This window comes from Sus scrofa, chromosome 10 (genome assembly GCF_000003025.6).
Source record: "Sus scrofa isolate TJ Tabasco breed Duroc chromosome 10, Sscrofa11.1, whole genome shotgun sequence".
Classification (NCBI taxonomy): Eukaryota; Metazoa; Chordata; class Mammalia; order Artiodactyla; family Suidae; genus Sus; species Sus scrofa.
The window spans coordinates 44,263,055-44,276,957 of NC_010452.4; the positions used below are offsets into that span (position 1 = coordinate 44,263,055).

Genomic DNA, 13,903 nt, shown 5'->3' on the forward strand with positions numbered 1-13,903 from the left:
GAATGTTAATCTTATATCCTGCTACTTTGCTGAATTTATGAATCAGTTCAAGTAGTTTTGGGGTTGAGTCCTTACGGTTTTCTATGTATAGTATCATGTCATCTGCATACAGTGACAGTTTTATCTCTTCCCTTCCTATATAGATGCCTTTTATTTCTTTTGTTTGTCTAATTGCTGTGGCTAGGACTTCCAAAACTATGTTGAAGAGCAGTGGTGAGAGTGGGCATCCCTGTCTTGTTCCAGATTTGAGTGAGAAGGCTTTCAGTTTTTCCCCATTGAGTATTATATTTGCTGTGGGTTTATCATAAATGGCTTTGATTATATTCAGGAATGTTCCCTCTATACCCACCTTGGCGAGGGTCTTGATCATGAATGGATGTTGGACTTTGTCAAATGCTAGAAAAACACAGCTTTAAGAAGATAATGAGAAAGGTTAGAGAAATAAAAAACAGTGGGATGGGAGTTATAAAAATCAGTGTTACGGTAGATAAAAGAAGTACTTTTCAGGAGTTTCTGCTGTGGAGTGGTAAGTTAAAGATCTGGCATTCCTGCAGCTAACTTAAAGCTGCAGCCCAGATTCAGTCCCTGGCCTGGGAACTTCCATATGCCACAGGTGTGGCCAAAAAAGAAAAAAAAAAAAAAAGTATTTTCCAGATAGAGTTCTATCTGAGACTATAGAATGATGGTAGGCACAGTCCCTCAGACAATTTAATCCTCTTGTATTTTCATTTTTTTGAATTATAAATTATTTATTTTGGAGTAGCAATTAAGTTTTCAGAAGGAATGTCATTCTGGAATAATGAATTCTCAATCCTCAATTCTCTTCTAAATGCCTCCCATTTCAACCTGCATCTTAACTTAAAGAGATTTTCGATTCAGTCCTTTTTTTTTTTTTTTTTTTTTTTTTTTTTTTTTTTTGTCTTTTCCAAGGCTGCACCTGCAGCATGTGGAGGTTCCCAGGCTAGGGATCTAATCAGAGTTACATCTGCTGGCCTACACCACAACCACAGCCACACGGGATCCAAGTCACGTCTGTGACCTACACCACAGCTCACGGCAACGCCAGATCCTTAACCCACTGAGAGAGGCCAGGGATCAAACCTGCAACCTCATGATTCCTAGTTGGATTTGTTTCCACTGTGCCACAACGGGAACTCCCATTCAGTCCTCTTTTAGATGAAAACCAGTCCTTATCTTTCTGGAGATGTTTTAATCAGAATAGCTTCCGAAATTGCAATTTTCTTTTTTCCTTTGTGTCTGATTTCAGTGTATGGAAACCAAAGCGCTGCAGGAAAAATCTGGAATCCTAAGCATGGATGGTGCCGATGAAAATACACTTCCTCAGTTGGCGGCAACCATCATCGCTTTGTCCCTCCAGGGTGTTTGTCTGGGACAGAGACACTTGCCTTCCCCAGACTATTTTACGGAATATATTTTCAGTGCCTTGAATAGTACGAATACTCTCCACCTCTCAGGTAAGGATGCATTTCATGAAGTTAACCTCCAAGTCACACATTCTAAATATAAACTCTGCCTGAAACAGAGGCTGAAGCACTGTGATGACTGAATGTGTCCAGGTATGTTTTAAACACCATTTTATCTCAGCATGTTGTGGGACAGCCTTTCAAAGCGCAGGGGCCCTTTTCCAGACCAACATGCTCTGATATCTATGTGATGATAAGTCAAAAATAGGTACTCAGCTCATTGGAGCAGAGCTGATGCAACTGTGGCTGGAGAGCCGAAGAGGTGGATTTTTATGACCTGCCCCTCTGCTACTTTCCTGTTTGTTACAAAGCGCTGGGCCAGGGGTGACAAATTATGGTGCTAAAATATGCATCCTGGCTGCTGTTGTGACTGCCAGTATTTTAGGAATCTGAGATAAAACGGAATATCAGCAAAGGAATTGGAATGTTTGTTTCACACATTTATTTGCACTTGACAAGATAGTAAGAGGAAATGACCAATTTTCTACATCAGAATGCCCTGCTTTGCACACCAAAGGGGCATGGTGTATCACTTAATGACCGATGGGGTTGCCAACACTCTTCCTTTTAGGAAGTCACAACATGGGAGAAAGAGACAAACGTTCCAAGGGACCAGCCACACACTCCTGATCTGGCTCAATCTTCCAAATCCCTGAGCAGAACTTTCTCTGACTTGTTTGTGCCACCCATTGAATGACTGCTGCATTTTGCGGCAGTTCATTTGTATTTGCTTTAAGAAAGGCAGGAAAGAACTCTTTATTAAGAGGAAAATTGAGGCGTTCACATTGTGGCGCAGTGGGTTAAGGATCTGGGGTTGCTGCTGCTATGGCATAGGTCATAGCTGCAGTTTGGATTCCATCCCTGGCCTGGGAACTTCCATATGCCATGGGGACAGCCAAAAAAAAAAAGGATAAAAATTGAAATGTAATGAAATCATGTTACCTAGTTGTCATAAGTAGGGGAACTAGGCCAGGGAAAAGCACTGTATGCTGAGAATAATTGTGATGTGGCACACAGGAACGGCAAAATTTAGATGTCAAATGATAGAGTTTTAGCAGTGCATTTTCCACTTCAACTGAAGGAATACAATGATTCCCTTTTACAAGAATGTGCACATGTCTGCCTCTTGAAGGCTCCATCACTCTGAAAAATAGGAAGAGCCCTCAGACTAGAATACAGATATAGTTAGAGGCAAGCTGTACTGTGAGATCCAGGCAAGTTGTCTAGATATTAACCATCATGGACTCATTAAAACACCCACCTAATGGTTCATGAGAGGTGTTCAGTATCACCCATTTGGGCATAAAGCAGCCACTTGTGCATCTGAGGACTCAGAATGCCACCTCATCTCAGTGCAATCAGATGCTTATCCCAGAGACCCTGAGGCAATTTTTTTCCCTAACAATTGTCTCTAAGCTAGGGCTTTACTGCCACTGGTTGTGTTTTGGGGTGGGAGGAAAATAAGTATGGTAATTTTTTTTTATTTTTTTATTTTTTTGTCTTTTTGCCTTTTCTTGGGCCACTCCTGCGGCATATGGAGTTTCCCAGGCTAGGGATCTAATCAGAGCTGTAGCCGCCAGCCCACGCCAGAGCCATAGCAACGCAGGATCCAAGCCGTGTCTGTGACCGGATTCATTAACCACTGCACCACGACGGGAACTCCAAGTATGGTAATTTTAAGTGTTGTTGTTTTTTTTTTTTCTTTAAGCTTAGCTTATGTTACCATTTTATTGATTGGTAGACCACATCCACAGCATGCAGAAGTTCCTGGGCCAGGAATCAAACCTACACTATAGCAATAACCAGAGCCACAACAGTGACAATGCTGGATCCTTAGCCCACTGAGCTCCCAGGGAACTCCTAATTTTAAATACTTTAAAAAAATTTTTTTTATTATAGAGATTGTCAAAGGTAGAAACATTAAAATAGTGAACATCCATGTACATGGTCTTATCCTGAACAGTTAATAGCAGTTAGATCATCTTGTTTTCTTTTCTTTTCTTTTCTTTTCTTTTTCTTTTTCAGGCCACACCCTAGGCATATGGAGGTTCTCAGGCTAGGGGTCTAATCAGAGCTACAGCTGCCAGCCTATGCCACAGCCACAGCAATGCCAGATCTGAGCCGCATCTGGGACCTACACCACAGCTCATGGCAACGCCGGATCCTTAACCCACTGAGCGAGGCCAGGGATCGAACCCACAACCTCATGGTTCCTAGTCAGATTTTCTTCCACCGCGCCATGATGGGAACTCCAGATAATCTTGTTTTCTAGTTGCCTCCCTTCTTTCCCATTGATTATTTTGAAGCAAATAATCAATCTGTAAATATTTCTGCATGAACTTCTAAAAGGGAAGGATTTTTTGGAGTTCTCCTGTGGGGCAATGTGTTAAGGATCCAGCGTTCCCACTGTAGTGGCTTAGGTCACTGCTGTGGCATGGGTTTGATCCCTGGCCTGGGGACTTCCACATGCCACTGGCATGGCTAACAAATGAAATAAAAGAGAAGGATCTTTTTTAAAAAAGCTTTTATTACCAGTACCATAGCTTAAAAAATAAATGATTCCTTAATACCATAAAACGTCCTTAATGTTTACATTTTTTTGATCTTTTAGGGGGGCTACACCCATGGCATGTGGAAATTCCTGGGCCAGGGATCAAATCCTAGCTGCAGTTGCCACCTACACCACAGCCGTGGCTGTGCCATATCCTTAACCCACTGTGCCATAGTGAGAACACTTACATTTTTCTGATTTTTAAAAAAAAGTCTTTATTTTTTATTGAACCAGGATATAAATAAGGCCCATAAAATGTGAATTCTTGATATGTCTCTGAAGTTTTTTAATAGATGTCATGCCTTCCACTCTATTTTGTTGCAAAGTATTTGCTGTAAAACGAAGTGGATTGTTTATTCCTCTGGATTTTGCAGATTGCATTCCTACTCATTTAACACGTGTTTTTGTGCCTTGTGTTTCATGTTTATTGATTGATTCATGTTAGGTTGTTCATTTATTTGGGGATATGGTGTTAGAGTTGGTATCTTCCATTAGAGGCACAAAACATCTGGTTGTCTCTTTCTGGGAATTTCTAAGCTATTGATGATTGCTGCCTAGATTGATTAATTGTTTAGGGCTTACCCAATGGTGACCTTCCTTTTCTCTCAGTTCTTCTTCACTTATCACTGTGATAATTGTATAATGAAAAAGCTGCCCCTCGCCACAATTTCATTTTATGAAAGTTCTTAAAGGAAAGTAAGGATAATTTCTGGATTCTTTAATTTGCTACCATTCACAGTAACATAGTTTCCTTACATCTTTCAAAGAACAATGAGCTTTTCTTTTTTATTTCACAATGATTTCATTTCTCTCAATCTGTGGTCATTTTATCCTAACTGAGGCTCAGACTGCCCCTCTTTGACCAGTGGAATCTTATTCAAGGTGTTTCTAAGTCCTTTTGACAGAACCCTTAACACATTTTATATCGCCCTTGCTCTTCAGTACAAAATAATCCAGGTGGATCTTGGACATTTTCTGCTAAAGCTGGAATAATTTTTTTCTCCAAATATTTTTATCTTTATAGAAACCAATTAATCAAACTTTCCTCTTATTGCTTTTGGATTTTGAGTTATAGTGAAGGAGGTTTCCCATATTTCCAGGTTATAGAGGAAGTTACCTGTGTTTTCTTCTAGTACTTCCATGTTTGCATTTCTCTTTTATTTAGTATTAATTCTGGTGCATGTTGTAAGGATTAGATCCAGTTTATTTTTTCCATGTGACTATGCAGTTTTCTTTATACCTTTTATTTAAAATGCAGTGAAAGTTATTTCCTCCACTGATTTAAGATGCTGATTTTATATAATAAAGCAGAAAATGCAATCAGGTCTATTTCTGTTTTCTATTCCATTCTATTTGCTGACTGCTGACTTGTCTATCCATGTGCCAGTACTGTGCTATTTTACTTATAGTGATTTATAGTATATTTAAACTTGTAGTTGAGCTAGCCTTATCATTGCTCTTCTTTACAGGGTTTTCTTGGCTTGTTCATTCTTCCTAATAAACATCACCTAGATGTCAAGCTCTGGAGAAAAAAAAGACATGTAATAATTTTGTTATAATTGCAAAATATATAACATAGCTTAGGATAAATGAAATGTTGCATTTCTAGACCCCATAGTATGTCTTTCTATTTGTTCATGTTTACATGTGTGTTTTTGTGAAGTGTTTTATTGTTTCCTTTACCTAGGTTTGAGACATTTCCTCATACATTTATATCTATGCATTTAACTTTCTTTTTGGCTCCCTTAACTGGGGTCCTCTCTTTCATTATAGCTTGTAATTAGTCTTTGTCTCTATGAAGTCTAGAGGTTTTTTGTTTTTGTTTTTGTTTGCTTTTTAGGGCCGCACTTGCGGCATATGGAGGTTCCCAGCCTGGGAGTTGAATCAGAGCTGTAGCTGCTGGCCTATGCCATAGCAGTGTAGGATCCATGCCATGTCTGTGACCTACACCACAGCTCATGGCAACTCTGGATCCTTAACCCACTGAGCAAGGCCAGGGATCAAACCCATGTCCTCATGGATGCTAGTCAGATTCTTTCCTTTTTTAAAATTTTTTTTATTACATTTTCTTTTTTTCCCCCCACTGTACAGCATGGGGACCCTGTTACACATACATGTATACATAATTTTTTCTCCCATTGTCATGTTGCATTATAAGTATCTAGACATAGTTCTCAGTGCTACACAGCAGGATCTCACTGTTAGTCCATTCCAAAAGCAATAGTTTGCATCCATTAACCCCAAGCTCCCAATCACTCCCTCCCCCTTCCCTCCCCCTTCCTCCCAGGCAACCACAAGTCCACTGAGCCACAGTGGGAACTCCTAGAGATTTTTTTTTTTTTTTGTCTTTTTAGGGCCACACCCACGGCATATGGAGGTTCACAGGCTAGGGGTCAAATCAGAGCTGTAGCTGTCGGCCTACACCACAGCCACAGAAATGCCAGCTCTGAGCTGCATCTGTGACCTACACCACAGCTCATGGCAACGCCAGATCTTTAACCCATTGAGTGAGGCCAGTGATGGAACCCACAACCTCATGGTTCCTAGTTGGATTCATTTCTGCTGTGTCACAATGGGAACTTCTAGAAATTTTTTTTTTGATTAATTTTATAACTTATTCCATAATTAAATCTTTTGTTTTATTTTTGCCATTATTTTTTAAAGTTTTTAGATATATAATCATTCCATCATCCAAACAGATATAGTTTTGCCTTTTATTTTTCAATTTGTGTGTTCCTATTTTCTTTGTCATCTAATTATGTTGTTTAATAACCCCAATATAATGGCAAATAATTTGAGAATGGTCTGTACCTTTATAATGTTTTTAATTTTGAAAGAAAAGTTTGTAGGGTTTCTTCACTGAGTTTAGAGAACAAATGATGAAGAAATATATTTATAGTCCTTTAAATTTGCCCACATGTTTACATTTCTAGTGCTCTTCATTTCTTTGTGTGGACTTCAACTTACCATTCAGGTCATTTCATTTCAGCCTAAGTAACTTTATTTAGAGTTTCTTGTAAGACAGGTCTGCTACCAATGAATTCTCCATTCATTGTTTATCTGGTAATAATTTTATTTCACCTTCATTTTTGAAGGGTGGTTTTGCTGGATATTCAATTCCTATTGATAGTTTTTTCTGTCAGCCATTTGAATATCTTATTCCACTACTTTCTTTTTTTCTCTTTTTTTTTCTTTTTTTTTTTGTCTTTTTGCTATTTCTTGGGCCACTCCCACGGCATATGGAGGTTCCCAGGCTAGGGGTCCAATCAGAGCTGCAGCTCCCGGCCTACGCCAGAGCCACAGCAACTCGGGATCTGAGCCGCGTCTGCAACCTACACCACAGCTCACGGCAACGCCAGATCCTTAACCCACTGAGCAAGGGCAGGGACCGAACCCACAACCTCATGGTTCCTAGTCAGATTCATTAACCACTGCGCCACGACCAGAACTCCATTATTCCACTACTTTCTTAACTCCATTGTTCAAATAGAAAGTCAGCTATAAATTGCTCCTTTGTTTGTGATGAGTCATTTTTCTACACTGCTCTCATGATACATCTTTGTCTTTGACTTTCAACAGTTTAGCTATGTCTGGGTGTGGATCTTTTGTGTTTATCCTACTTGATACCTGATGAACTTCTTGAACATGTATGTTAAGGTTTTACATCAAATTTGGAAAGTTTTTAGCCATTATTTTCTCCAACATTTTTTTCTACTTCTTTCTCCAAGTGTCTGCTGCTATTTATAGGTTAGTATACTTGCTCTTTCTCACATGTCTCAGAGACTTATTCTCCCCCCCCTTCTTCAGATTAGATCATTTCTATTAATTTATCTTCATGTTCAGTAATTCTTTCTTCTGCCATCTCATTTTGCTGTTGCAATCCTCTAGTGAATTTATCATTTAATTTATTCTGCTCTTCAACTCCAGAATTGCCATTTAGACTTTTACATAATTTTGATCTCCTGACTGTAAATTGCTATTTGTTAATTTATGACTGTCATATTTTCCTTTAATTTTTCAAATATTATTTTCTTTAGTTCCTTGAACATGTTTTGATGCCTGCTTTAAAGTCTTTGTCTGCTAAATCCAACAACCCCTGGGAGTAGTCAGAGACATATTTACTGAATCTGGGTCACACGTTCCCATTTCTTTACAGGTCTTATAACTTTTTGTTGAAACTGGTCATTTAAAATAAAATACTATAGCAATTCTAGTTTATAATTTTCCTACTACTGATGATAATATTTAGGAAAGTATCAGAGATTTTTTTTTTTTTTGCAAGTGAAGAGATGAAAAAATCCAAAGAAATTCATCTTTATATTTAATTATTTTCTGTATTAATCACTTTTAAAAATCATACAGCTGTACTAATGAAAACCAAACTGCAATCTATAAACTGACAATCATATACCACAGTAGAGTTAGAAAACAAGGTCTAGTTTGTCCCTACAGTCTCAGCTCCTTCTCAATTCCTTTTTCTTTCCTGCATTAAACACTTCAGAGGAAAATAATTTGATTGACTTTACAGTAGAGTTGTGGTTAATCTGCTAAAAATGCATTGTGCCTCATGGGAATATTTTTCTAAGAATTAGTTCAATTTCATCTTTTATTTACATTTTTTATAGGGAGCACCTAAGAAAGAATTAGTTGAGTTACCAAAAGTCACTCCATTGATGGAATTGCCCATTTCATCATAGTTCAGCCCTAAAGTTTAGCCAAGATCTTATGAGGTGATCACTATCCATGTGAGGTATAAGTGCTCTTTATTCTTTTTTAAAATGATTTTTATTTTTTCCATTATCATTGGTTTACATTGTTCTGCCAATTTCTTTATTCTTGTTTAGAATAAAATCTTGGTTTTTCATAAGAATTTAGAAATTTGCTTAGTAAAATATCTGTGCTGTGGCCATGTGAAATTGTGATTATTCTGAAACTGGCCTGTCTTTATTCTGACACCAGATTTTGTATGAAATTTCTAGAGCTAGACCAACTCCTCAACACTCTCTGGACCAGAAGTGCCTGTATCAGAAAAGATAAAATCCATCAACTTCAAAGGAAACAAAACAACCAAACAATCCATGATTGGGACTACCCTAATCTATCTATATCCGTGGACCACGAGTCAGACGATGGTCCACTTTCCTGGGATCAGGTATTGTCACTATTCCTCTTTTATCATCATTTGCTACTGTCAAGGGAAGTAGCTGTGAAAATTCTATCAGAATTGTAGTAAATTTAAAGGATAATGTATATTTCCTTAAATGTAAAAATAATCTATTTCCACAGTGTGGTCAGGGTTTTTTTTTTTTTTTTTTTTTTCTCTTTTACAAGTGGATCTCTGCAGACATAGACTTGAGGCCAAGATATTTATAAGAATGATCCATATATTGCTCTTTCCTCCATTGGGTCCATACTGGATGCATGAATAATTAATTCAGCAAACATATGAGAGCATTTACTGTGTGCTAGTCATCATTGTGTGCTAGTAATGGAGTTCTGAACAAAAACAGGCTCAGTTCCTAGGAGACAATGGGGTAGTGATATTATAGAAACATATTATATAAATAATAATATAAAAACTTACAATGAATGAACACTTAAGAGTTAGATTACAAAGAGATTACTTTGTGCTGTGAACAAAAGACAAATATATGTATAGTAGGCAGCACTGAGGTTTTTGAGAAGAGGTGATAGCTCAACCTATAAATATATTCATATCCTTATTTCCTAAAGTTGTATATTCACTAGTCTAACAAATAATTCTTGAAAAGGGGTTCTGTGGTCAAATCTGTTGGATGGATAAGTTAAATACTAGAGATGCATATGGCACTGTAGCCTATCAAAGTGTCTGGGGAGGTCTTTCAGTAAATAAAATCCCTTAATCTTATTGAATCTGTTATTTTTCAGACTCTGATCATAGAAACCTTCCCTGCTCTAATTATGTGAAATATTAAACAATGATGCAAACTATTCCATTTAGAATGGATAAGCAATGAGGTCCTACTGTACGGTACAGGGAAGCTGTATATATATATATATATATGTATGACTGGGTCACTTTGCTGTACAGCAGAAGTTGGCACAACATAGACAATCAAGTATATTTTCATAAAAAATGAAATCTTAAAAGACGGATATTCCGTGATAATGGCTTCCATTTATTGAGTACTTATTATGCATTAGGCACTGCACAATTTTCCTGCATTTTTTCATTCAATTATTACAACAACTATATGAGGTTAGGTTATATTAGTCCATCCTCCAGATGAAGAAACTGAGGTGGAGTTGATAAGTAGTTGCTTAAGTAAAGGGAAACTGAGGATATATATGTAGGTTGTCCAGTAGCTTATGCTGGGCTCTTTACAGTGATGTTATTGTCAGAGAAATGTTGCTTTAAAGAAATGTTACAGGAGTTCCTATTGTGGCTCAGTGGGTTAAGGACCCAATGTAGTGTCTATGAGGATGTGAGTTTGATCCCTGACTTCACTCAATCCATTAAGGATCCAGCATTGCCACAAGCTGCAATGTAGGTCACAGATGTAGCTCAGATCCCTACAGTATTGCTGTAGCTGTGGCATAGGCTGAAGCTGCAGCTCTGATTTGACCCCTAGCCTGGGAACTTCCATATGCTGCAGGTAAGGCTGTAAAAAAAAAAAAAAAAAAAGAAAAAGAAATGATACTTTTTAAATTTATATCTTGGATGAGTTAGTGTTCCAATTAAGTGCAGTCTGTATTTTTTTTCCTTCCATACTCCTAACAATAATGAATGTTGCTCCTCTAAATTATAAATACGTGATTGGGTGATCTTACATATCTTTGCTCTTATATTTTAAAAAAGTAAATTTCTGTTAATGAGGCCTTACAAAAAAGGCATCAGTTAAAGCTGATTCTTTCAAAGTCACACTTAGTGTATTCAACTGCAGGTAACAAGAGTGGCTGCCAACATTAATCCTTGAAATCTCCTTCAATGTTCTTTCAGGGCCTGTTCTTAGGAAGGGAACACATTTGTCTGATGGAGACCCTATTTGCCTAAAGAATGAAGGTTATTAAATGTAGGGGTTATCTACCTAAGGCAATTATCTTCTGAGAATAGTAATGAGCATTTTCTGTGCTGACCATGCAAAAGAAACACAACAGCCTCTTTCTCCACTCTTCTCTCTTCTAACATGCCACTCTTTGGTGACTCTCGAGGAGTCCCTAAGGTGGGGACTGGATGTGAAGATCCTGCATGTATTATTTAGACCAGTAATTCTTGCAGTGTTGTCCCTGGACCATCAGCATTAATAGCACCTGGGACCTTGTTGGAAACAGAAATTCTCAGGTCCTTGCCAGAATCCACCACATCAGAAACCCTGATTGTGGAGCCTAGCACTCTGTCTTTTAACAAGTTCTCCAAGTGGTTCTCAAAACTAGAGTTCTGGAAGCAACACTTTAAACATAAAGTTTCCACAGACATCTGTTCAAATCAACATAAGCATACAAGGATATTGAAATTTTATAAAAAGTAAATTATATGGATGAATATAAAGCTACTTTAAAGGTTATGGGCTGGGGCAATTGACATTTTCATTCTATTTTCTTCCTTATCAAAAACATTTTATCTTCTAGAATTTTGTAGAATATAATGAATCACCGTTAAGGACATTTGGATTAGTGATTTCAGAGGAATGTCATACAACCATGAGCTAAATAGCACAGGACTAGCAAGTAAATATCAAGGGCATAGAAGCTTATAATAGAAGAGCCCGGAGTTCCCATCGTGGTGCAGTGGTTAACGAATCCGACTAGGAACCATGAGGTTGCGGGTTCGATCCCTGCCCTTGCTCACTGGGTTAACGATCCGGCGTTGCCGTGAGCTGTGGTGTAGGTTGCAGACGCGGCTCGGATCCCGCGTTGCTGTGGCTCTGGCGTAGGCCAGTGGCTACAGCTCCGATTCGACCCCTAGCCTGGGAACCTCCACATGCCGCGGGAGCGGCCCAAAGAAAATAGCAAAAAGACAAAAAAAAAAAAAAAAAAAAAGAAGAGCCCTACTCTACCAGAAGTTAGTGTGAGGCTGGAAACTGTTCAATTCCTCGACCGTGAACTGGGGAAAGACACACGGCCTTCTGTTCATGTTTATTTCAGCACCCTTTTATTTCCCAGTCAGGCATTTTTCAATAAGCATATTTATTATGAAGGATTCTTCATCAGAGGTTTGTTATAAGTTTTCCCTTAGTGTTGCTAGTATTCTTAAATGACGAAATCATTATGTTCCATGATTAGTAAATGGTGCAAAAGAGAATATTGTCTTTGGTGTAAATAATTTTGATAAAGGGGGAAAAAAAAATCACAAGGTTAGCTTTCCACTCTTGCTTCTTGCTGTAGAAGCCTTTGGAGTTTTGGTCCGATCCCTTTCTGAGAAATGCCTTCCTCACCCATAGGGCTGAGTTCAGCAGCGGTGTTTGAATAGCATGATCTGACCTTCTATCTTTGGGGTCAAACCGATGGAATCGCATAGGCAGCTGGCCCAAGAAAGCCCATCCTTGGCTTTGCCGAACCCATCAGATCTGTCAGGACTTGTAGACTCAATCCCAATCTGGGACTGAAAGGTCACTTTAGAGTTGGGGCCATGCATGTATACAAATGGCCATGTATTAATGAAAGAGAGAAGGCCAGAATCTTAAAGGATATTTACAGAGGGAAAGAGAAAGGAGAAAATACTGAGCCTGGAAGAGACAGAGAAAGAAAACGCTTCGGTCCTATCTTCCAGCTTCCAGTTGAGCTTCCCTTCACATGTGGCTACCCCTTTTAATCTTAGATCTCTTCTATAACCTTAATACATTGTCCTTATGGTGTCTGATGATTCGAGGGGCTTCTGTTTCATGCAACCAAATATTTCCCAGTCAAGATAAAAATTTTTTAACTCTTGGAATCGTCCCAAAGGATATTTGTGTGGGGAAAACCAGGAAATGTGTCATCATTGTTTTCTGATTAGCTGTGTGCCTTTGTTTAAAATCCCTCCTTTCTACAGCATGACAAATCAGATGATCCTTATACATCACTGATTGTTTAAAAAACCTTATTGTAAAGATCACAGTGATCTTGCATTGGGGTCTTATTTCGATAAATACATCCAATTGCGCTGGCAAAACTATACACTATTCTCATCTACATATTAAAACTTTTAGATGTAAGGTTTTTTTCCTTTTATGGCAACACCTATAGCATATGGCAGTTCCCAGGCTAAGGGTCCAATCTGAGCTACAGCTGAGGCCTAAGCCACAGCCACAACAACACCAGATCTGAGCCACATCTGGAACCTACCCTGAAGTTTGCTGCAACACCAGATACTTAACCTGCTGCAAGAGGCCAGGGATTGAACTTGCATCCTCGTGGAGACTGCCTTGAGTCCTTAAGTCACTGAGCCATAATGGGAACACAATGCATCTGCGACCTACACTGCAGCTTGCGGCAAGGACAGATCCTTAACCCACTGAGTGAGGCCAGGGATCGAACCTGCATCCTCACAGGCATGGTATCAGGTTCTTAACCCACTGAGCCACAACAGGAACGCCTAAATCAGAGAGTATTAAAGCTATGATCTCATTACCGCAGAGCTCCTGTTTATCATATGAAGTTTTAGCTTTGTTAACACAAAGCCATCCCCACTGAAAACCACCAAGAGCGTCATGGCTTCCTTAGGCTGCTGGTTAGAATACCAGCCAACACATTGCAAGACATGGTGCAACTTTTCAGGAAAGAAAAACCTAAGCAAAACTCCTACTACCTAATACTCAAAATGAAAGTGGGATATAGTTAACTTTAATCAGAGGTGAAAAAATAATCCTCAGGAATGAGTTAGTGACTAAAGGTTGCAGAGAAACACATG

The 13,903-nt window shown here is 38.6% G+C and overlaps 1 protein-coding gene across 2 annotated transcripts in view; it reads left to right on the forward strand.

Moving 5' to 3' along the window:
• The window catches only part of SLC39A12 (solute carrier family 39 member 12), an 81,696-nt gene that overhangs the window by 23,776 nt on the left and 44,017 nt on the right, over positions 1–13,903 (forward strand). For both annotated transcript variants that reach the window (XM_003130728.4, XM_003130727.4), the window contains exons 4-5: positions 1,268–1,475; positions 9,015–9,187. In XM_003130728.4, coding sequence (XP_003130776.2) covers positions 1,268–1,475; positions 9,015–9,187 — 381 coding nt within the window. The remainder of the gene's footprint in view (positions 1–1,267; positions 1,476–9,014; positions 9,188–13,903) is intronic.